Source organism: Cloeon dipterum, chromosome 1 (genome assembly GCF_949628265.1).
Source record: "Cloeon dipterum chromosome 1, ieCloDipt1.1, whole genome shotgun sequence".
Taxonomy (NCBI): Eukaryota; Metazoa; Arthropoda; class Insecta; order Ephemeroptera; family Baetidae; genus Cloeon; species Cloeon dipterum.
The window spans coordinates 41,018,426-41,043,766 of record NC_088786.1 but is presented as its reverse complement, the minus strand read 5'-3'; the positions used below and the strand labels follow the sequence as shown (position 1 = coordinate 41,043,766).

Here is a 25,341-nt window from a genome sequence, read left to right as displayed (position 1 = left end):
TCGACGCTTGAATTTTTATAAAGTTGAAAAAAAATTCGTAAAGGACAGCAGCATGACGTGTCCTTATTGCTGACTCAATTTGAGCGGAAGCGACTCGCTGTATTTTTTATTTGTGGCGCGTGTGTCGCGGCGGCAGCAAAAACACATATTTCCCTCAGATCACGAATTAATACATATTTCAACCAGCACTAAAATAAATTCAATTGCTGCGGAAATGCCGCGCTATATACGACACACGTCTTATCTTTCGCCATGGCCGTCTAGAGAATCATGTCGCGAGGTCAGGTGGTGCGACCTGACGAAGGTCAGTGGTATTCCGAGATGTATAAAAAAAATTTTGTGCTCGAAATGGCTGAAAAAGCATTAAAATGCCGGTTTGGGAGCGGAGTTCAGGTCGAGTACCCTGAGAAAGGTCGTCAGGGTAGGGCAGGTTGGAGCCTAGACCAAGACCTATCTAAGAAGGGGTCGTGGTTGACGATCGGAAGAGCTGTTGAATTTTAACAAAAATAAAACCATTTTCGTGTCGAACAATTCCTTAAAAATCAATTGTTTCAAAAAGCAAATCTATGCAACCTGCGCTTCATTGGAGTCGAACCAATTGCATACTATAATGAAACACTTTCGAGGAATTAATTGAATTAGGATAGCATTATATTTAACTTCTCAATTTCTGATTTATCTGTTGGAAGAATGAAAATTGAGATAAATAAAACACCAAATTGACCCTTACCTGATCCCTCTCAAAATCACCTGATTTTCGTAGCGTCACCTAAAATACTGAATAGGTTCATTCGGCTAACTCAGGGCGTGTGAGCCAGGTGGCAGGTTGGTCGGTGACGCGTTTGCCTCTTCAACGGTCAATGGCGGGTAAATTTAAAAAACTGGACACGCTAAAAACTGTTGATAAAGGTTAAAAGGCAGGAAATAATTAGCCCTGTCATATTTTTAATACAAGATTTTACTAATTTCCAATTAAAAATCCAATGTTCTTTTAACAAATGCGTTCAAACAAAAATATTACAAAAGATTTCACCAAACTGCTGCAGTGTGCACAAAATTAAGAAAGAAGAAGCCGAGAAAATCAGACCTTGAAGAAAGACAGGTCTTTGAAGATATTGACGACGCTGCCAATCACTTCCAACCATTCGCTATTCTTTTTTTCCCTCTGGAACATTTTGAACCGGAAATGAATGCCTTCAAAGGCAACATTCTGTTCAAACTGCAAAGCGGTCCTCCTGAAGAGGCACGGCTCGTCGAAGCAAACCTCGATTGTCACCTGGCTCCCTTGATTAACCTGTAGGGACGTCTTCCAGGTCGCCCAGGTCAAAAGAATGTTGTCTTTTTCTGTCTCGTCCAGTTCAAATTGAGTGTTTTCTCCAATCTTGACCGATGACGGCAGCAGCCAGCGCGAATTCACGGGATTCAAAAAGGTGCTGGAAAAAATATATGAAAGTTAAAGAAATAAATGTCGATAAGAATTTTGTCTGGAAAATTTTCTTGAAGTAAGAAATGAGAATTTCTCGAGATCTTAATAATGTTAAGACTTTGTGCAAAATTTAAACCAAAAATTATTTGGACTTTTTAAATTTCAGTTATTACAACTGAAACCTTAAATAATTCGTATATATGCTATACATTTTGCTGAGTATTTACAATTAAATGTTAGCTTAAGTGTTTGTGACAACCCTAGAAATTTTCAGGATAGTTTAAAAATTGTTCATTTAAGAATTTTAGTAGATCTTTGGGAACAACATTTAATTTCCAGGATGAATCCTAAAAAGTAAACGGTTATTTAGTTACCTTTCGCGGACGTCTGTGATGTTAAAGTGGCTGATGCGAACGGGATGCAGGGTTTGCAGTTCGGCGATGGTCATGTTCCTCGGAGCCTCGAAACTCAGCACGAACTTGGTCTCAGGCGCTCCAATGATCATGTTCTGGTTCCAGCTTTCTCGAGAGAGAAAGAAAATGTGCCCGGTGAAAATGGGAACTTTGGGCAGGAAGCAGACCTTGGCTGGCCTTTGCTTTCTCGGCAGTTTCTTCGAGCAGAATTCGACTGGGTTATACAGTTTATACATGACCACCTCCAGGATGCGGTTGAATTCCGTTGGAAACATGTTAATCGCCACGCAGAGGTACTCGTTTTCGGTCAGAAAGACGTTCAACACGTCCGCGTCCTCCTCTTTCTCCAGGTTGTACAGCCGAAGGTGAGGAAGGGCCACTCGCCGGAAAATAGACCTGAATTTATAGTGATAAATCCCGTGATAATTTTAATTTAATAATTACTTTGCGTCCTCTTCTCCTGCATTGGCAAAAGCGTAGTTCATGCAGGCCTGGACGAGTTTCATCTCGGAATAAATGTGCAGATTCGGGTCTTGCAAAAAAGCGGAAAGAGCTTGAAGGCTAATAGTGAGCATAGCCCCGTGCTTCAGCACCGCCTCGCTGTTCTCCGCCAAAAACTGTCAAAATTAAATTTATTTTCCCCATTTTCCCGGTAAAATCAATTTTAAATTCAAACCTCCTGAGTGGCTTCGTAAACGAGAGGGTGTTTGTCGTGGAAGGCGTTGAAAATGGGCCAGAAGGAGTCCACGGTGAGGAATTTGTTGAGCAAGACGTGTTTGCAGTATTGGCCGAGTTCTTCGAGCTCGTATTTCTCGGAGGCGACGATGAGACCCACGCACAGCGCCCTATCTTCCAACTCGGTCTGCATTTTACCTCCCAAAAACGTAAATCTGTAATACAATTTAAACTCAAATAATGAAAACTCATTAAAAATAAATTATAATCTTACTCGATGACGCGTCGTACGACTTCAGCAGGTTGAATTGCAGGCAATCTGACCACGATGCATTTTCCTGACTTTTCTCTGCTGTCGGCGATCAGCCTTTTGAAATATTCACTCGAGCTAATCAGATGCACTCTCGAAGCCGGGTACTGCAACACACTGTCTTAATCAAATATTCCGGAAAAATTTCAAAAACTCACTTTGATTGGTTGAGAAGGACCGAAGCCGACGATGATTTGGACGTCGGCAATGGCGCCTTTGTTCAGGAGGTTAAGCCTCTTCTCAGAAAAGCTCATCTTGCTCATTTTCCTCTGACTAAATTCACGGAAGAGCCGGACAATAGTGAGTGAAGAGCGAGACAGTTTCCTTCGAAATGACAGAAATGACGATATAAAAATTCGGAGGATGCGAAAAATGAAGAGAATAATTCCATAATTCCCTCATTTCTATCATTCTTGAGATTTGTAAGGAAGGAATAGTAGAGTGTATAAACAAAGTGACGCGGTTAGGCAGCGTAAAGTGTCACTTGATGCCTCTTGACGCGGGCGGGCACGCTAAAAGTGGGCGCGACCAGCAACCAACCAACGCGCTCTCCCGCGTCAAGTGAATAACATGATAACATGGCATTGAATGCATGTACAAGCAGCGTAGGTCTACAGCCCAGCCCACTGCCTACTCGCGTCACTTTATTTAAACACTTCAAGGGAAAGAAAAGGCATTTCTGGGATTCCAAGGCGAAATTCTTGTGAACTGCTGCGAATACTGACAGATTTGTAAGGAGTCAGCTGGCAAACTCGAGATATATTTTGTCTCTTTAGATTTTCGAGCGATCCGATAGAGGCAGCACCACGTTATAAAAGGATTTTGTCAGTAATTTGCTAGCAAAAATCAACCAATTAATTTTTATTGGAAATGTTACCTCTGCCACAGTTTTTAACTTTATGAACCTGAATTATTGCTGGTATTCCCGAGATTGACATAAAATATTTTATGTTTAAAACTCTTGCGGAATTTCATGTAATAAAGAAATCCTCAGCCTCTTTTAAGACTCATCTTTAATTCACGATATGGTTTTTTTCCTTAAAAATTTTTTTCTGGCGAATCAAATATAATTTTGCGTGGCTGTCATTCAGATTAAAATTCTTTCAGCGTGGAGTAAATTTAAAACCTTTTGACTATTTGCAAATTAAAACAAAATGCAACAAAGTGCGAATGACACACCCCCGAGATTAAAAATTTGATAAACGGAGTGACGAGCGCCATGTTGGCGGCGCCAAAACTTCACCAACGCTCAATAAGTTGGCGCTGGCATCACTTAATTGTTTATGACGTCAGCGGAAATTGCGGGGAAAAGGGAAGGCCAGCAGGTACCTGAACAAAACATCCCATGCGCGGTGTAGGGACCTCTCCTTTCAATAAGCAATTTAATTGTTATTTTTACCAGTGGCGGCCGTTGTGCGTGTGAAGAAGGAGGCGGAGCCAGACGGCATAAGTGCGCATGCGTGGCATTTAAGGAGAAGCAGCCAGAGTCAGCCAAAGAGGGGAAGGAGTGGGGAGCGAACAAGCGATCATTGCCCCCACTCCTTCCCCTCTCGTCGTGTCTGGCTGCTGCTTCGCTTCTCCTACTCTCCTACGATTAGTCTCTAACTGGCAGTGACGGGAGGAGGACGTGCGCGGAGAGCCGGTCTGAGGCCGCGCTTGACAACTGAGGGGCCAGCGACCACCAGACGGCCTCCGTGGACCTCAGCTGACCCGCGGACGACGTCCACATTATCGGGTGAGTACAATTACTACATTATTTCCTATTTTGGGGGCGAAGAAACTCTTGGCGTTTTCGTTACACAATCGCGAGACCATTTGCATGTACTTATATAATATATCTTAATAGCGGGAAAATAGCGCAATCTAGTAAATAACCATTAAATTTAAAAAGAAAGTAATGATAAAGAATTTGTAAAAAAGGGAAAACAAAACTCAAACAAATCGAAAAAATTACTAAATATTTGTTTTAAAAACCAAAAGTAAGTTTTTAATTAAATTGACTTTGAATCGCGGAGAGCGGGATTGCAGGCAAGCTGATTTTGCGGGCCAAACACCTAACGTGCATGCTTGTAAAGTAGTGGGCGGGGCCAGACGGAACAAGTGCGCATGCGTGGCACTTAAGGAGAAGCAGCCAGAGTACCAAAAGAGGGGAAGGAGTGGGGACAAACGACGCTTGACTGCTGGGTGAATGACCCACTGCTTCCCCTCTTTTTATGTCTGTCTACTGCTTCGCTTCTCCTACTCACATTAGTCTTTAACTTGCAGTGACGGGAGGAGGACGTGCGCGGTGCCGGTCTGCAGCCGCGCTTGATGACTGAGGAACCAGCGACCACCAGACGGCCTCCGTGGACCTCGGCAGACCCGCGGCCGACGTCCACATTATCGGGTGAGTACAATTATTACATTATTTCCTATTTTGGGGGCGAACAAACTCTTGGCGTTTTCGTTACACAATCGCGACCGCGAGACACTTTGCATGTACTTATATAATATATTATCTTAATTAATAGCGGGAAAATAGCCAATCTAGTAAGTAACCATTAATTTTAAAAAGAAAGTAATGATAAAGAATTTGTAAAAAAAGGGAAAACAAAACTAAAAAAAATCGAAAAAATTTACTAAATATTTGTTTTAAAAACCAAAAGTAAGTTTTTAATTAAATTGACTTTGAATCGCGGAGAGCGGGATTGCAGGCAAGCTTAAGGACGGTACAACTAGGACTGGCGGAGTCCGCCAGTCCTCGTTGTACCGTCCTTAAGCAAGCTGATTTTGCGGGCCAAACACCTAACGTGCATGCTTGTAAAGTAGTGGGCGGGGCCAGACGGAACAAGTGCGCATGCGTGGCATTTAAGGAGAAGCAGCCAGAGTACCAAAAGAGGGGAAGGAGTGGGGACAAACGAAGCTTGACTGCTGGGTGAATGACCCACTGCTTCCCCTCTTTAGCTGACTCTGTCTGCTGCATCGCTTCTCCTACTCTCTCTCATTAGTCTTTAACTGGCAGCGAGCGAAGGATGACGTGCGCGGTGCTGGTCTGCAGCCGCGCTTGATGACTGAGGGGCCAGCGACCAACAGACGGCCACCGTGGACAGCGTGGACCTCGGCTGACCCGCGGCCGACGGCCACACCTACGGGTAAGTAAAATTATTACACTATTTCCTATTTTGGGGGCTTCTCTTAAAATCAAAGAGTAATTCGCGCGCCTAATTCAAACCTGTTTTATTTTTGCTCTTCTTTCCTCTCATTCTCTGAACTAGATGTTCTGATTCACAGGTTTGCGACCTCGATTAATGTCCGGACAACCAGTTCCTCGCTTCCTGGAAACGACCAACGATACTACGTTTGGAAACTTCATCCCTCCCACCAGTCCCAATTATGCTCTTCTTCAAACTTTATGTATCTTTATTTAAATTGTTATTTTAAATATGTAATTGTAAAAATAAAGATAAACCCTGTAAAGTAATTCAAAAATGAATGTAAAATAGGATTGTAAATTGTAAATTCCTGCTCTTTGCATTATGCTTTGTCACTGGAAGTGGTGGGGAATTTCTAATGTCAGCTTTTTCTATTTTCCCTTTTTACCTTTCCCTTCTGTTCCTCTTTCCATTTAATTACCAGCAGTGGGATCCTGACTGCGCCTCTTGCACAGGTGGTAAACCTCTGCTGGTTTTTTTAATTTTCTTTAAATTCATTTCCTAGTAACTTTCCAGCAGCGGGAATTCGCCTGCGCCTGTGGCGCACGCTTGAAAGACCCTGCTGTTTTTTTAATTTTCCCTAAATTCATTTCCTAGTAACTTTCCAGTAATGGGTACTTATTGCTTTTTTTAATTTTCCCTAAATTCATTTCCAAGTAACTTTCCAGTAATGGGTACTTATTGCTTTTTTTTAATTTTCCCTAAATTCATTTCCAAGTAACTTTCCAGTAATGGGTACTTATTGCTTTTTTTTAATTTTCCCTAAATTCATTTCCTAGTAACTTTCCAGTAATGGGTACTTATTGCTTTTTTTTAATTTTCCCTAAATTCATTTCCTAGTAACTTTCCAGTAATGGGTACTTATTGCTTTTTTTTAATTTTCCCTAAATTCATTTCCAAGTAACTTTCCAGTAATGGGTACTTATTGCTTTTTTTTAATTTTCCCTAAATTCATTTCCAAGTAACTTTCCAGCGGCGGTAATTCGCCTGCGCCTGTGGCGTACGCTTGAAAGACCCTGCTGTTTTTTTTTAATTTTCCCTAAATTCATTTCCAAGTAACTTTCCAGTAATGGGTACTTATTGCTTTTTTTAATTTTCCCTAAATTCATTTCCTAGTAACTTTCCAGTAATGGGTACTTATTGCTTTTTTTAATTTTCCCTAAATTCATTTCCAAGTAACTTTCCAGCGGCGGTAATTCGCCTGCGCCTGTGGCGTATGCTTGAAAGACCCTGCTGTTTTTTTAATTTTCCCTAAATTCATTTCCTAGTAACTTTCCAGTAATGGGTATTTATTGCTTTTTTTTTATTTTCCCTAAATTCATTTCCAAGTAACTTTCCAGTAATGGGTACTTATTGCTTTTTTTTAATTTTCCCTAAATTCATTTCCAAGTAACTTTCCAGCGGCGGTAATTCGCCTGCGCCTGTGGCGTACGCTTGAAAGACCCTGCTGTTTTTTTAATTTTCCCTAAATTCATTTCCTAGTAACTTTCCAGTAATGGGTACTTATTGCTTTTTTTAATTTTCCCTAAATTCATTTCCAAGTAACTTTCCAGCGGCGGTAATTCGCCTGCGCCTGTGGCGTATGCTTGAAAGACCCTGCTGTTTTTTTAATTTTCCCTAAATTCATTTCCTAGTAACTTTCCAGTAATGGGTACTTATTGCTTTTTTTAATTTTCCCTAAATTCACAAGTAACTTTCCAGCGGCGGTAATTCGCCTGCGCCTGTGGCGTATGCTTGAAAGACCCTGCTGTTTTTTTAATTTTCCCTAAATTCATTTCCTAGTAACTTTCCAGTAATGGGTACTTATTGCTTTTTTTAATTTTCCCTAAATTCACAAGTAACTTTCCAGCGGCGGTAATTCGCCTGCGCCTGTGGCGTACGCTTGAAAGACCCTGCTGTTTTTTTAATTTTCCCTAAATTCATTTCCTAGTAACTTTCCAGTAATGGGTACTTATTGCTTTTTTTAATTTTCCCTAAATTCATTTCCAAGTAACTTTCCAGCGGCGGTAATTCGCCTGCGCCTGTGGCGTATGCTTGAAAGACCCTGCTGTTTTTTTAATTTTCCCTAAATTCATTTCCAAGTAACTTTCCAGCGGCGGTAATTCGCCTGCGCCTGTGGCGTATGCTTGAAAGACCCTGCTGTTTTTTTAATTTTCCCTAAATTCATTTCCTAGTAACTTTCCAGTAATGGGTATTTATTGCTTTTTTTAATTTTCCCTAAATTCATTTCCAAGTAACTTTCCAGCGGCGGTAATTCGCCTGCGCCTGTGGCGTATGCTTGAAAGACCCTGCTGTTTTTTTAATTTTCCCTAAATTCATTTCCAAGTAACTTTCCAGCGGCGGTAATTCGCCTGCGCCTGTGGCGTATGCTTGAAAGACCCTGCTGTTTTTTTAATTTTCCCTAAATTCATTTCCTAGTAACTTTCCAGTAATGGGTATTTATTGCTTTTTTTAATTTTCCCTAAATTCATTTCCAAGTAACTTTCCAGTAATGGGTACTTATTGCTTTTTTTAATTTTCCCTAAATTCATTTCCAAGTAACTTTCCAGCGGCGGTAATTCGCCTGCGCCTGTGGCGTACGCTTGAAAGACCCTGCTGTTTTTTTAATTTTCCCTAAATTCATTTCCTAGTAACTTTCCAGTAATGGGTACTTATTGCTTTTTTTTAATTTTCCCTAAATTCATTTCCAAGTAACTTTCCAGTAATGGGTACTTATTGCTTTTTTTTAATTTTCCCTAAATTCATTTCCAAGTAACTTTCCAGCGGCGGTAATTCGCCTGCGCCTGTGGCGTATGCTTGAAAGACCCTGCTGTTTTTTTAATTTTCCCTAAATTCATTTCCTAGTAACTTTCCAGTAATGGGTATTTATTGCTTTTTTTAATTTTCCCTAAATTCATTTCCAAGTAACTTTCCAGCGGCGGTAATTCGCCTGCGCCTGTGGCGTATGCTTGAAAGACCCTGCTGTTTTTTTAATTTTCCCTAAATTCATTTCCAAGTAACTTTCCAGCGGCGGTAATTCGCCTGCGCCTGTGGCGTATGCTTGAAAGACCCTGCTGTTTTTTTAATTTTCCCTAAATTCATTTCCTAGTAACTTTCCAGTAATGGGTATTTATTGCTTTTTTTAATTTTCCCTAAATTCATTTCCAAGTAACTTTCCAGTAATGGGTACTTATTGCTTTTTTTAATTTTCCCTAAATTCATTTCCAAGTAACTTTCCAGCGGCGGTAATTCGCCTGCGCCTGTGGCGTACGCTTGAAAGACCCTGCTGTTTTTTTAATTTTCCCTAAATTCATTTCCTAGTAACTTTCCAGTAATGGGTATTTATTGCTTTTTTTAATTTTCCCTAAATTCATTTCCAAGTAACTTTCCAGTAATGGGTACTTATTGCTTTTTTTAATTTTCCCTAAATTCATTTCCAAGTAACTTTCCAGCGGCGGTAATTCGCCTGCGCCTGTGGCGTATGCTTGAAAGACCCTGCTGTTTTTTTAATTTTCCCTAAATTCATTTCCTAGTAACTTTCCAGTAATGGGTACTTATTGCTTTTTTTTAATTTTCCCTAAATTCATTTCCAAGTAACTTTCCAGTAATGGGTACTTATTGCTTTTTTTAATTTTCCCTAAATTCATTTCCAAGTAACTTTCCAGCGGCGGTAATTCGCCTGCGCCTGTGGCGTACGCTTGAAAGACCCTGCTGTTTTTTTAATTTTCCCTAAATTCATTTCCTAGTAACTTTCCAGTAATGGGTACTTATTGCTTTTTTTTAATTTTCCCTAAATTCATTTCCAAGTAACTTTCCAGTAATGGGTACTTATTGCTTTTTTTTAATTTTCCCTAAATTCATTTCCAAGTAACTTTCCAGCGGCGGTAATTCGCCTGCGCCTGTGGCGTATGCTTGAAAGACCCTGCTGTTTTTTTAATTTTCCCTAAATTCATTTCCTAGTAACTTTCCAGTAATGGGTATTTATTGCTTTTTTTAATTTTCCCTAAATTCATTTCCAAGTAACTTTCCAGTAATGGGTACTTATTGCTTTTTTTAATTTTCCCTAAATTCATTTCCAAGTAACTTTCCAGCGGCGGTAATTCGCCTGCGCCTGTGGCGTACGCTTGAAAGACCCTGCTGTTTTTTTAATTTTCCCTAAATTCATTTCCTAGTAACTTTCCAGTAATGGGTACTTATTGCTTTTTTTTAATTTTCCCTAAATTCATTTCCAAGTAACTTTCCAGTAATGGGTACTTATTGCTTTTTTTTAATTTTCCCTAAATTCATTTCCTAGTAACTTTCCAGCGGCGGTAATTCGCCTGCGCCTGTGGCGTATGCTTGAAAGACCCTGCTGTTTTTTTAATTTTCCCTAAATTCATTTCCTAGTAACTTTCCAGTAATGGGTATTTATTGCTTTTTTTAATTTTCCCTAAATTCATTTCCAAGTAACTTTCCAGCGGCGGTAATTCGCCTGCGCCTGTGGCGTATGCTTGAAAGACCCTGCTGTTTTTTTAATTTTCCCTAAATTCATTTCCAAGTAACTTTCCAGCGGCGGTAATTCGCCTGCGCCTGTGGCGTATGCTTGAAAGACCCTGCTGTTTTTTTAATTTTCCCTAAATTCATTTCCTAGTAACTTTCCAGTAATGGGTATTTATTGCTTTTTTTAATTTTCCCTAAATTCATTTCCAAGTAACTTTCCAGTAATGGGTACTTATTGCTTTTTTTAATTTTCCCTAAATTCATTTCCAAGTAACTTTCCAGCGGCGGTAATTCGCCTGCGCCTGTGGCGTACGCTTGAAAGACCCTGCTGTTTTTTTAATTTTCCCTAAATTCATTTCCTAGTAACTTTCCAGTAATGGGTATTTATTGCTTTTTTTAATTTTCCCTAAATTCATTTCCAAGTAACTTTCCAGTAATGGGTACTTATTGCTTTTTTTAATTTTCCCTAAATTCATTTCCAAGTAACTTTCCAGCGGCGGTAATTCGCCTGCGCCTGTGGCGTACGCTTGAAAGACCCTGCTGTTTTTTTAATTTTCCCTAAATTCATTTCCTAGTAACTTTCCAGTAATGGGTACTTATTGCTTTTTTTTAATTTTCCCTAAATTCATTTCCAAGTAACTTTCCAGTAATGGGTACTTATTGCTTTTTTTAATTTTCCCTAAATTCATTTCCAAGTAACTTTCCAGCGGCGGTAATTCGCCTGCGCCTGTGGCGTACGCTTGAAAGACCCTGCTGTTTTTTTAATTTTCCCTAAATTCATTTCCTAGTAACTTTCCAGTAATGGGTACTTATTGCTTTTTTTTAATTTTCCCTAAATTCATTTCCTAGTAACTTTCCAGTAATGGGTATTTATTGCTTTTTTTAATTTTCCCTAAATTCATTTCCAAGTAACTTTCCAGCGGCGGTAATTCGCCTGCGCCTGTGGCGTATGCTTGAAAGACCCTGCTGTTTTTTTAATTTTCCCTAAATTCATTTCCAAGTAACTTTCCAGCGGCGGTAATTCGCCTGCGCCTGTGGCGTATGCTTGAAAGACCCTGCTGTTTTTTTAATTTTCCCTAAATTCATTTCCTAGTAACTTTCCAGTAATGGGTACTTATTGCTTTTTTTTAATTTTCCCTAAATTCATTTCCAAGTAACTTTCCAGTAATGGGTACTTATTGCTTTTTTTTAATTTTCCCTAAATTCATTTCCAAGTAACTTTCCAGCGGCGGTAATTCGCCTGCGCCTGTGGCGTATGCTTGAAAGACCCTGCTGTTTTTTTAATTTTCCCTAAATTCATTTCCTAGTAACTTTCCAGTAATGGGTACTTATTGCTTTTTTTAATTTTCCCTAAATTCATTTCCAAGTAACTTTCCAGCGGCGGTAATTCGCCTGCGCCTGTGGCGTATGCTTGAAAGACCCTGCTGTTTTTTTAATTTTCCCTAAATTCATTTCCTAGTAACTTTCCAGTAATGGGTACTTATTGCTTTTTTTAATTTTCCCTAAATTCATTTCCAAGTAACTTTCCAGCGGCGGTAATTCGCCTGCGCCTGTGGCGTACGCTTGAAAGACCCTGCTGTTTTTTTAATTTTCCCTAAATTCATTTCCTAGTAACTTTCCAGTAATGGGTACTTATTGCTTTTTTTAATTTTCCCTAAATTCATTTCCAAGTAACTTTCCAGCGGCGGTAATTCGCCTGCGCCTGTGGCGTATGCTTGAAAGACCCTGCTGTTTTTTTAATTTTCCCTAAATTCATTTCCTAGTAACTTTCCAGTAATGGGTACTTATTGCTTTTTTTTAATTTTCCCTAAATTCATTTCCAAGTAACTTTCCAGTAATGGGTACTTATTGCTTTTTTTTAATTTTCCCTAAATTCATTTCCTAGTAACTTTCCAGTAATGGGTACTTATTGCTTTTTTTTAATTTTCCCTAAATTCATTTCCTAGTAACTTTCCAGTAATGGGTACTTATTGCTTTTTTTAATTTTCCCTAAATTCATTTCCAAGTAACTTTCCAGCGGCGGTAATTCGCCTGCGCCTGTGGCGTACGCTTGAAAGACCCTGCTGTTTTTTTAATTTTCCCTAAATTCATTTCCTAGTAACTTTCCAGTAATGGGTACTTATTGCTTTTTTTAATTTTCCCTAAATTCATTTCCAAGTAACTTTCCAGCGGCGGTAATTCGCCTGCGCCTGTGGCGTACGCTTGAAAGACCCTGCTGTTTTTTTAATTTTCCCTAAATTCATTTCCTAGTAACTTTCCAGTAATGGGTACTTATTGCTTTTTTTTAATTTTCCCTAAATTCATTTCCAAGTAACTTTCCAGTAATGGGTACTTATTGCTTTTTTTTAATTTTCCCTAAATTCATTTCCAAGTAACTTTCCAGCGGCGGTAATTCGCCTGCGCCTGTGGCGTATGCTTGAAAGACCCTGCTGTTTTTTTAATTTTCCCTAAATTCATTTCCAAGTAACTTTCCAGTAATGGGTACTTATTGCTTTTTTTTTAATTTTCCCTAAATTCATTTCCAAGTAACTTTCCAGCGGCGGTAATTCGCCTGCGCCTGTGGCGTATGCTTGAAAGACCCTGCTGTTTTTTTAATTTTCCCTAAATTCATTTCCTAGTAACTTTCCAGTAATGGGTATTTATTGCTTTTTTTAATTTTCCCTAAATTCATTTCCAAGTAACTTTCCAGCTTCGGTAATTCGCCTGCGCCTGTGGCGTACGCTTGAAAGACCCTGCTGTTTTTTTAATTTTCCCTAAATTCATTTCCTAGTAACTTTCCAGTAATGGGTACTTATTGCTTTTTTTTAATTTTCCCTAAATTCATTTCCAAGTAACTTTCCAGCGGCGGTAATTCGCCTGCGCCTGTGGCGTATGCTTGAAAGACCCTGCTGTTTTTTTAATTTTCCCTAAATTCATTTCCAAGTAACTTTCCAGCGGCGGTAATTCGCCTGCGCCTGTGGCGTATGCTTGAAAGACCCTGCTGTTTTTTTAATTTTCCCTAAATTCATTTCCTAGTAACTTTCCAGTAATGGGTACTTATTGCTTTTTTTAATTTTCCCTAAATTCATTTCCAAGTAACTTTCCAGCGGCGGTAATTCGCCTGCGCCTGTGGCGTACGCTTGAAAGACCCTGCTGTTTTTTTAATTTTCCCTAAATTCATTTCCTAGTAACTTTCCAGTAATGGGTACTTATTGCTTTTTTTAATTTTCCCTAAATTCATTTCCAAGTAACTTTCCAGCGGCGGTAATTCGCCTGCGCCTGTGGCGTATGCTTGAAAGACCCTGCTGTTTTTTTAATTTTCCCTAAATTCATTTCCTAGTAACTTTCCAGTAATGGGTACTTATTGCTTTTTTTAATTTTCCCTAAATTCATTTCCAAGTAACTTTCCAGCGGCGGTAATTCGCCTGCGCCTGTGGCGTATGCTTGAAAGACCCTGCTGTTTTTTTAATTTTCCCTAAATTCATTTCCTAGTAACTTTCCAGTAATGGGTACTTATTGCTTTTTTTAATTTTCCCTAAATTCATTTCCAAGTAACTTTCCAGCGGCGGTAATTCGCCTGCGCCTGTGGCGTACGCTTGAAAGACCCTGCTGTTTTTTTAATTTTCCCTAAATTCATTTCCTAGTAACTTTCCAGTAATGGGTACTTATTGCTTTTTTTAATTTTCCCTAAATTCATTTCCAAGTAACTTTCCAGCGGCGGTAATTCGCCTGCGCCTGTGGCGTATGCTTGAAAGACCCTGCTGTTTTTTTAATTTTCCCTAAATTCATTTCCTAGTAACTTTCCAGTAATGGGTACTTATTGCTTTTTTTAATTTTCCCTAAATTCACAAGTAACTTTCCAGCGGCGGTAATTCGCCTGCGCCTGTGGCGTATGCTTGAAAGACCCTGCTGTTTTTTTAATTTTCCCTAAATTCATTTCCAAGTAACTTTCCAGCGGCGGTAATTCGCCTGCGCCTGTGGCGTATGCTTGAAAGACCCTGCTGTTTTTTTAATTTTCCCTAAATTCATTTCCTAGTAACTTTCCAGTAATGGGTATTTATTGCTTTTTTTAATTTTCCCTAAATTCATTTCCAAGTAACTTTCCAGTAATGGGTACTTATTGCTTTTTTTAATTTTCCCTAAATTCATTTCCAAGTAACTTTCCAGCGGCGGTAATTCGCCTGCGCCTGTGGCGTACGCTTGAAAGACCCTGCTGTTTTTTTAATTTTCCCTAAATTCATTTCCTAGTAACTTTCCAGTAATGGGTACTTATTGCTTTTTTTTAATTTTCCCTAAATTCATTTCCAAGTAACTTTCCAGTAATGGGTACTTATTGCTTTTTTTTAATTTTCCCTAAATTCATTTCCAAGTAACTTTCCAGCGGCGGTAATTCGCCTGCGCCTGTGGCGTATGCTTGAAAGACCCTGCTGTTTTTTTAATTTTCCCTAAATTCATTTCCAAGTAACTTTCCAGCGGCGGTAATTCGCCTGCGCCTGTGGCGTATGCTTGAAAGACCCTGCTGTTTTTTTAATTTTCCCTAAATTCATTTCCTAGTAACTTTCCAGTAATGGGTATTTATTGCTTTTTTTTAATTTTCCCTAAATTCATTTCCAAGTAACTTTCCAGTAATGGGTACTTATTGCTTTTTTTTTAATTTTCCCTAAATTCATTTCCAAGTAACTTTCCAGCGGCGGTAATTCGCCTGCGCCTGTGGCGTATGCTTGAAAGACCCTGCTGTTTTTTTAATTTTCCCTAAATTCATTTCCTAGTAACTTTCCAGTAATGGGTATTTATTGCTTTTTTTAATTTTCCCTAAATTCATTTCCAAGTAACTTTCCAGCTTCGGTAATTCGCCTGCGCCTGTGGCGTACGCTTGAAAGACCCTGCTGTTTTTTTAATTTTCCCTAAATTCATTTCCTAGTAACTTTCCAGTAATGGGTACTTATTGCTTTTTTTTAATTTTCCCTAAATTCATTTCCTAGTAACTTTCCAGTAATGGGTACTTATTGCTTTTTTTAATTTTCCCTAAATTCACAAGTAACTTTCCAGCGGCGGTAATTCGCCTGCGCGTGTGGCGTATGCTTGAAAGACCCTGCTGTTTTTTTAATTTTCCCTAAATTCATTTCCAAGTAACTTTCCAGCGGCGGTAATTCGCCTGCGCCTGTGGCGTACGCTTGAAAGACCCTGCTGTTTTTTTAATTTTCCCTAAATTCATTTCCTAGTAACTTTCCAGTAATGGGTACTTATTGCTTTTTTTAATTTTCCCTAAATTCATTTCCAAGTAACTTTCCAGTAATGGGTACTTATTGCTTTTTTAATTTTCCCTAAATTCATTTCCAAGTAACTTTCCAGCGGCGGTAATTCGCCTGCGCCTGTGGCGTATGCTTGAAAGACCCTGCTGTTTTTTTAATTTTCCCTAAATTCATTTCCTAGTAACTTTCCAGTAATGGGTACTTATTGCTTTTTTTTTAATTTTCCCTAAATTCACAAGTAACTTTCCAGCGGCGGTAATTCGCCTGCGCCTGTGGCGTATGCTTGAAAGACCCTGCTGTTTTTTTAATTTCCCCTAAATTCATTTCCAAGTAACTTTCCAGCGGCGGTAATTCGCCTGCGCCTGTGGCGTACGCTTGAAAGACCCTGCTGTTTTTTTAATTTTCCCTAAATTCATTTCCTAGTAACTTTCCAGTAGTGGGAACTTATTGCTGGTTTTTTTTTAATTTTCTTTAAATTTATTTCCAAGTAACTTTCCAGCAGCGGGAATTTGCCTTTTCCGATTTTATTTTTATTTTTTTCCATTTTGCAATGTTCTTTGTATATGGTTCTTGTCTTATTCAATAAAAAAAAATGACAATAAAAATTGCTTTTTTTTCAATGCTAGCCCTATGCCCTTTGCCCAGTGTTTCCATTTTCTCCCAAGGTTTTGTGTTGCCGTTATTCGCCCCCTTTTGAGTCTCAACCTTCCATCGGTACATCGGAACATTATACATAATATATGCAAGTTGCCATTTATTTGCTTAGATTTGCAAATATTTAAATTTCGAAGCTGATTGCGTTCTTATTAATTTATTACTTCCATCTGAGCTAAAGATTTTAACAAAGAGCGAAGATTTATGCGCCGTGTGGAAAGCGTTCGGTGCGTGCTGCTAGGCTAGAAATATTTTTAGCGCGCGCTTCAATCTCATGTGATTCTTAACATCTTAACGCAGTCACGTGACACAGTTGGCAGCGCAGTTCCTCGCTGATCAAAGGGATGACTCACGCAAAAGAATAGGGGAGTATCGATATGTCGCCCAGTATTTTTCAAAACAGGAGGGCACGCGATACAAGGGGGCGGATCACGGCACCGTTTTTTAGCGCGACATTGAAACACTGTACAATGCTTGCCTTATGCCCAGCGTTGCCATTTTTTCTCAAGGTTGCGTTGCCGTGTTCCGCCCCAAGGAGGTACTTTGGTTACCCTTCTTACCTGGGAGATGAATCGAAATCGCACCATGTTGAATATTGGGTGGAGGGGTGGAATATTAAATGGATATGGAAATACCGTACCTCACTTGCGAGCGTGCTCAAAGTTAATAAAATAATTAACACGTAATTTCATAGGTTATTTCGTATTATTGTTGTCTTTTGTTTGAGAAATTCATAAAATTAAATAATTAATTTCACCTTGCAGAGCTTTGGTTCAGTCTTGAGAACATACTGCGGGTCTTCCTCCACAGGAGGCTCACTCCTGAATAAAAATAAAAGCGACGATTTCATTAAAACAAATTCCTCGTTGTCCAAATATAATTTCTCTTCGACCTGGTGCGGTTGAGGGTCTTGCCGAGGTCTGCCTCGGTGGCCTCAGGGGGCAGCCGCACCGAGGGCGTGTTCTTCGTCAGGGCGTCCAGCTCAGGTATTCGCGTGAAAAATTGAATATATTTCGTGTTTTTCGAAATTTTGCAAATCTTTATTTCGAGTTCTGAGGGACTGGATCGTGGAAAACACGCTGGAAATTTATTTCCGAAATTGAAAGTGGATTTTTAGGTACCAGCTGTTTTTGCTGAATATATAATAGGAAGCATCAGAATCTACCGTTAAAATCGTGCTTTTGTATCAGGTACGCATGCAGCAAAAGGAGGTAAAAAAAAACACCGCTTGATACCTTCTACGATCTACTGCTGGCTGGATACAAGACGCTCAATTTTTAATGTTGCGCGTGTGAAGAAGGAGGCGGAGCCAGACGGAACAAGTGCACAGCATGCGTGGCATTTAAGGAGAAGCAGCCAGAGTCAGCCAAAGAGGGGAAGGAGAGGGGAGCTAACAAGCGATCATTGCCCCACTCCTTCCCCTCTTTTGATGTCTGTCTGCTGCTTCGCTTCTCCTACTCTCCTACGATCACGATCAGTCTCTAACTGGCAGTGACGGGAGGAGGACGTGCGCGGAGCCGGTCTGAGGCCGCGCTTGATGACTGAGGGGCCAGCGACCACTTGACGGCCTCCGTGGACCACGGCTGACCCGCGGCCAAAGTCCACATTATCGGGTAAGTACAATATTATTATTTCATATTTTGGGGGCTCGTTAATTCTTCGCGTTATCGTTACATGTTCGCGTTATTGTAGCATCTTGGTGGCGGAAAAATTGATCATACCTCAGAAAACAAACACGAATTTTCTTTGATGCAAGAAATGGGCAACAATTGATTTGACATTGAGTTTTTTTATGGATTTAAAACTAGTAGGATTTTGATCGAAACGATTGTTTTCCCTTTTGGTTGCATCAAGAAAAGTCATGTTTGTTCACTGAAGTACGATCAATTTGAACGCTGCGAAGATGATTACAAACACATTGTTGATTTCGCGCGTCTCATTACATTTATTCCACCATTTATGACAACATGCAACTTTTAAATCTTGCCGCGCTATTGGTTTTCAGATTATTTTGGCGGCCAGAAACTTTTGTGCACGTCGCGAAAAACAACCAGGAATATCTCGCGCATTCCCTTCGTGAGCTGCAAGACGACTTCAACCAAATTTAGTGGACTGTTCGTCGTTTGGGCCCGGAAGCTGCGTCTACCTCTGATCCGCATTCACCAGGACGTGATCTCTCCAGTTGTTGGTCGGGCTGGACGAGAGGTACGTTTAAAATCGCTTAATCCTTTCATTCTCTGAACAAGCTCTTCTGATTCGCAGGTTTGCGGCTTCAAGTGGTCTCCGGACAACAAGTTCCTCGATTCAGGTGGACACAACCAACGATACTTCGTTTGGAACCTCCATCCCAACAACCAGTCCAAGAATACTCTTGAAACGTTCTGTATCTTAACATAAATTATAATTGTTGTATAATTGTATTATTAAAAAAAATCAAATTTTCACATTGTAATTTAATTTAAAAATGTCTGTATAATATTTTTATAGGATTGTACATTGTAAAACCTTGCTGTTTAATTTTTGCTGTACCTTAATTCCTGTTCCTTTTTTCCCTTAAATTCCTTTGACCTATAAGTTTGCTTCCCAATTATTTCCCAGTAGTGGGATCCTGCTCGTGCCAGTGGCGCCAGTGGGAATACCCTGCTGTTATCTTTTCCTTTTTCCTTTTAATTCCTTTCCCTATTAATTCCCAGCAGTGGGATCTAACTCGCGCCTGAGGTGCGAGTGGGAATACCCTGTTTTTAACCTTTTCCATTTTCAAATTTTCCCCTTTATTCCTCTTTCCATTTAACTCCCAGCAGAGGGAATCTGCCTGCGTGTCAGGTGGAGGTGGGATTACTCTGCTTTTAACTTTATCCCTCTCCCGTTTTCCCGTTTTGCCCTAAAATTCCTTTTTTCATTCAAATCCCAGATTTTGTAATTTTTTCACATTTTAAAACGATCTTGTGGGTCCGATCGGCATTTCTAGCCACTTAATTAACCCATCCGTTCACTTTTTTTGATAATAGAATAGACAGCAATGGTTTGCGTACAGCTCAACTACGTATTTTGTAATCTTATATCCAATTGAATTTACTCTTGTCCTGTTATATTAGTGTTGATTTGTATGGTATTTTCAAGAATAAACAAAAATATTGTGCAAAAAGCGAGTGTTTTTTTTAGAAAGAAAACCTTCTGTTTGCGCATGAAAATCTGGTATAGTATGCATAGTCGTTAAATTTGAGCTTGTTTGCTTAAGTAGCTACGCAGATTTCTATCGATATATTAACTTAGAAATCCATTAAAAGTCGGTTGAAAACACGATAATCCGAGTAAGCAGCAATAATTCTTTGCTGGAAGAGTCCTCTCAACGCTGATTGGTTGACGGTATGCGAATGTCAACAGCTCCTGCTGTTGCCTAGCAACCAGCTACAACCAGGCTGGTTGTAGCCCCCTCCTTATTTCCCCTACATGCTGATGAAGATGGGAGCAGGAGAATCACACTGTGCTGAAGCAGGAAAGGAGACAGAATTGATGCCGTCAACTGGAGAGCAGACAATGCGTTCATAACGTGTTTAACAGCGGGGCCGGTAAGTTCATTTTTCTTGTTAGTCTCAATTACATTTCCGACTTTCAACCAGGTGATTTGATCTTTTAAGCTTTAAGCAGAATTAAAATATTTCCAATCTACAAATTTTTAATTCCCCATTTTCTCGCAGTAATTATTCTCCGCTAGACCTCTGTGTCATCAAAAACTGGCAGATAATTTAAACTATAAAAAATCGTTTAAAATATTAAGGTGAAGTTAATTAAATTTCCTATCTAAACGAAGTTGTCCTTCAGTGGAAATTGATTGCGCAATGATGCTTAACAACGAGTTAAAGTGGAAAGGATTCCGATGGATATTCAATTTATGAAAAAGCAAATGTCTCTAACTCGGTAAAACAATTTTATCATTTCTTCCCTGATGGTCAATCCAAAAAGAAACGGAGTGCGGCGAAAAAGCGTTAAATATTTTAAAAAAAGGGGTTATCTGCTGTTATCCTTGTAAGTGACATTCTATTATAAGTATGATTTCTCATCAAAAGGATAGTGAAATCGTAGAGAAATTAAAATATTTTGTTTATGAATAAAAATAATGTTTGAGTTTCTGAGGGAAAGAAAATTCATTGGGTGGATAGGAATTTGTTCTGGCTTTTTCTTTAGGATTGCGACCTACAGAGTTATTTTTTTACATTCTTCGGCTATTTTTTCAGTTGGATCGCTCCCGAAGTGTTATATTGGAACTCCGCTGGGAATGGATCGACAAAAATGCGCACAATGCAACGTAGTACACAACAATGGAGAAAATTGTGAAGTCCATGCTTTGGAAAGGTGAGGCCGGATTCACAATATTTTTAAATAAAAAAATTACACTTTCTTTTAGGGAAGGCGGAGAGCGGGTGTTGCAGAACCCAGTTCAGGTCGTTCCTGCCGCGGATGAAGCACCTCGTCCAACATACCACCGACCCTGGGAAGGGAAAGCAGGACCATCACTTCGTGGTTTCCAAGCTGCTGGTAAGAGTGCGTGCATCCTATTTTTAAATAATTCTAATTATGTATCCAGCAAGCCAACCAGTGCTCCCTTCTAGGTCTCAAGCAGTGAACCAGGGTCCGGCAGACGCAAGGGAAACCTATCATGGCCTTCCATTATTTCTACCTGGAAATAGGGAATATTATTCAGGTATTCCAAATCCTGGTAAATCATGTCATATTTTATTTAGTTACTTAAATATTTTTAGCATTTGATTTCCAAAATGGAAATTACGAGAAGAGTTCTTCAAAAATAATTACCTAGAATGTGTGTTAAACATGGTTTTATTTATTTGCATGTTTTTTTTCCAATATGAGAGCGGCGCAAACTATGAGCTATGATAATATTAATGTGTTTTAAGAAATATAACAATTAAATCTTTATATTGTTCTTATAAGACAAATGACATCGCGGGTCCTTAAGCCTTCCAAACTAGACAGTCGTGAAACTCACACAAAATTACCAAGAAACAGAAGGAGATCAAGTTTTTTTTAACAGAAAACTATAATTTAAATTCTAAGATATTTATTAAACATTGATTATTTCTTTGCATAGTTATCTTGTTGCACGAATGTTTAATGTTGCTGCCAGTACCGCCTCTTTCGCAATTTTAAATAATATTTTTTCAGGTGCAACAAGCCTTGGTTATTTCCATCAATCTCAGTACCATGGTAGCCTCCAAAGTGCCCTTCCCCTGCCACACCAGCATATTGTCCAGAATTACTCTGCACCAGCGCAATCAGCATCGCCTTTCCCTTTCAACCACGGTTCGGCAGAAACGCGTGCAATGCATGGTATTAGATTCATTTATTTATTCTTTACTTCAAACATAAGAAACTAAGATGAACTATAGATGCTGCTGCATTACATAATTTTTCCAGATCATTTGAATAAATCAAATGATCTATGATGAGTCTAGCTGACAGAGGACCAATTCAAAAACTTTTGTTTTATTCTTAAACAAACTTGTTTTGCATATATTTAACAACTACCGACCAAATCTCTTACGCACCCTTTAATTATATTTTTTCAGGTGCAACATGCTTGGGTTATTTCCATCAATCTCATTACCATGGTAGCCTCCAAAGTGCCCTTCCCCTGCCGCACCAGCTTGTCCAGAATTACACTGCATCAGCTCCATCAGCATCGCTTTTCCCTTTCAATCACGGTTCGGCAGAAACGCGTGCAATGCATGGTATTAGATTCATTTTTTTATTCTGTACTTCAAATATAAGAAACTAAGATGAGCTATAGATGCTGCTGCATTATATAATTTTTCCAGATCATTTGAATAACCGCAGTCTAGCTGACAGAGGTCCAATTCAAGAACTATTGTTTTATTCTTAACCAAACTTGTTTTTCATATATATTTAACCACTATCCCGACCAAATCTCTTACGCACCAATTATATTACGCTTCAATTATATTTTTTTCAGGTGCAACGAGCATGAATTATTCCCAGCACACTCAGTTCCCTGAAAGATACCAAGGTGCCCTTCAACAGCCACACCAGCATGTCCAGAAAAATTCTGCATCAGCGCCATCAGCTTCCTCTCTTCAGGTCTCTCACGATTCGGCAGAACTGCGTGCCATTAATGGTAGATAGAATTTTACTATTCACAAAATTTAAGCAATTATATGGACTAGCATTGGAGCATTAAAATACGTTGATTTTTTCATTTTCCAGAACAAAATACCTTGAACAACCAGTCTGCTGACGGAGCACCAGTTACTGAAGACCACGCACAATTGAAATTTATCGACGGAATGACATGCCCATTTCTGTGCAGAGATACGCGATACAAAGATGGCAGACTTCGAAAATTTGGCGATCGCTCTCATTTTATGTCTCATTTTAAGAAATGTCCTAAGATGATGAATTACGAATTTTGCATAGTTTCTGGGTGCAACGAATTATTTGAAAAGAGTGAAAGAGGAGTGAAATTGTGGTATGAACACTGTGGCAAGGACCATGCAAAACCATTTAGATGCAGAACCTGTCAAGCAGTGAGGGAAGAATTATTCTCGCTGAGAGCTCACTTTTCTGAATGTCACTACTATTAAAGTGCAATTCTCCTTGATATTTCCATGCCTTATGTTTAGATCTTCATTAAAAAGTTACGAATATGAGAACACTAACCCGAATGTAAATCTGTCATTTAGAACATAACTCTGTAAAAGAGATAAGATTAGAGTCATCTTAGTCATTAGTAGATTGATGAAATGTTCATCCTTTTTTTCGGAATTTTGTAGAATATAACGCTCACTCACTCTTATTTATACACACTTAAATGCAATTTAATGTTGCAGTTATGGAAGCAAAATTTGGCGATTAATTTAAGAAGCAAATAGAGTAAAGTGTAGAGAGTTTCATCAATTAAAGGGGTTATAATTTTATATTTATTTGCCAAAAGTCAAAGCGGCAAACTTGAGCGGCTATAATCAATGAAATTAAAAAGAAAAACATTTGCATTTCGTAAGAAACAAACGTTGATCATAACTGCATATTAAACCATTCCCATCAGAGTATTTAATTAAAACGCCGAAGAAAATAAAAGATTGAAACCAAATGGTTGAATGAAATAAAATCGTATAACCAATACTGCGATGAAACTTGCTAGGAGGTTTGTTAATCCAAGGGGGATTTTGATCTGAACCAATCAAAAAGTGCCACAAGAAAGCCGGCAACCGATCATCGAAGCGAGCGATGCTCTCTTTTATTAGCTGCGTCGCAGCCGTCTCGATCAGCAGATTTAGGAAATGGTTTTAAAACTTTACTGAAATTTTATTAACTACTAATAGAGCCAAAAGCTATATAATTTACAACTTGTTTTTCCAAAATATAACCAATACGAGAAATTAGATAAAAATCCAAATTGTGACTTTGAATTGGAGCGCACTCAAAAATTGATTGAAGCTGAATGGTAGATATAATTTTTACTATTCACAAAATTTGAGCAATTAGATGAGCTAGTTAGAGCATTTAAATTGTAAATTTTCCAGAGGATATTTATCCTTGAACGACCAGTCTGCTGCATGAGCACCAATTGCTGGAGTGGAGACCACGCACAAAAGTGGATTTTTTCGTCGGACCGACATGCCCATTTGTGAATGAAACACCATAAATGAAATCTGATATCATACGAAGTATTATTAATTTATTTGATATAAAAATTCAAGAAATACGAACAAAAAATTAAATTCTGTCGATACGCCTGGAGAGTTTGCAGCCTGCGTGGCACAAAAGCGCTGCACGTTGCATACGCTATTTAAATAAAATTTGGAAGAAATGACTCCTCCGCGAGCAGCATTGAAATAAAAAAGTGGGCGTCGGACGATTCTCCGCAGCGCAGATGTTTAGTCAGATTTTATAACCTGTTTCGGATTTGATATTATAAAAATTGGATTCACAATCAAATGGCGCTGGCATCGCTGGTTGGTATGTGACGTCATCGGAAATTACGGGGGAAGGCGAGCAGGAACATGAACGAGACATGCGTGGAGGGTGCGGCCGACCGAGAGGTTTCACGTCAGCCGCTAGAAGCCGGTGGTTAGCGTGTGCCAGCTCTGATGCATGCGCAGTTCTCGCATATATGTTCAAATTGTTTAGGCGGGAAAAACGTTCTTCGTCGCGCTTGGTCTTTTATGTCGGAAAAATATCCGTTTTACCTAAATTCGATCCTCAGGAATCGATTGGTGTGCTCAAGAAGCTTCGTTAAAGACGGTCTGTAAGATTAAAATTAAATAGTAAAAAAATAAATGGCAGAGAATTCAAAATACTTGGTAATTTTTAAAATACTACCAGAATTTCTAGGATATAGTAACCATCCATCTTCTAGGAAATGACAAAACATCAATCCGCTTATTTCCCCTATACCTGATAAAGGTGGGAGGAGAATCAAACTGCGCAGAAGCGGGAGAGGAAAGAGTTGATGCCATCAACTGGAGAGCAGCCAATGTTCATAGCGTCTTGGACAGCGTGGCCGGTAAGTTCATTTTTCTTGTTAATCTCGATTACATTTTCGATTTTCAAACAGGTGATTTTATATCTTTTGAGCGGAATTAAAATATTTTAAATCTACACAAAGAGGAACAATTTAAATTCCCATTTTCTCGCAAGAAATTTTTCTCCGCTAGACCTCTGTGTAATCAATTTTCTATCTAAAATGAAGCTGTGTAGCCTCTAGTGGAAATTTATTGCGCAATGATGCTTAAGAATGAGTCAAAAAGGCAGAAAAATTATATCGAATATTCAGTAAATGAAAAATCAAATAAAATCAAAGTCAGCTCTACAAAAAAATATATATTTCAATATTTTGTTCAGAAGAATTTATTTTTAATTCAAATCTGTTTCTTTCTGCAATTCAAACTTTTAAAACGTTTGTCTAAAGGCACGAATTTTTAAGGTTAAATTTTAAGAATTAAATTTC

General features: G+C 39.0%; 1 protein-coding gene across 1 annotated transcript; it reads right to left on the bottom strand.

Moving 5' to 3' along the window:
* Positions 1–1,045: 1,045 nt before the first annotated feature.
* Positions 1,046–3,078, bottom strand: LOC135943321 (uncharacterized). Its single transcript, XM_065489801.1, has 6 exons — positions 2,983–3,078; positions 2,789–2,931; positions 2,516–2,729; positions 2,284–2,456; positions 1,801–2,235; positions 1,046–1,433 (listed from the first exon to the last, which is right to left on the bottom strand). The coding sequence occupies exons 1-6, from the start codon at positions 3,076–3,078 to the stop codon at positions 1,082–1,084; spliced, it is 1,413 nt and encodes a 470-aa protein (XP_065345873.1). The 3' UTR covers positions 1,046–1,081.
* Positions 3,079–25,341: the final 22,263 nt, after the last annotated feature.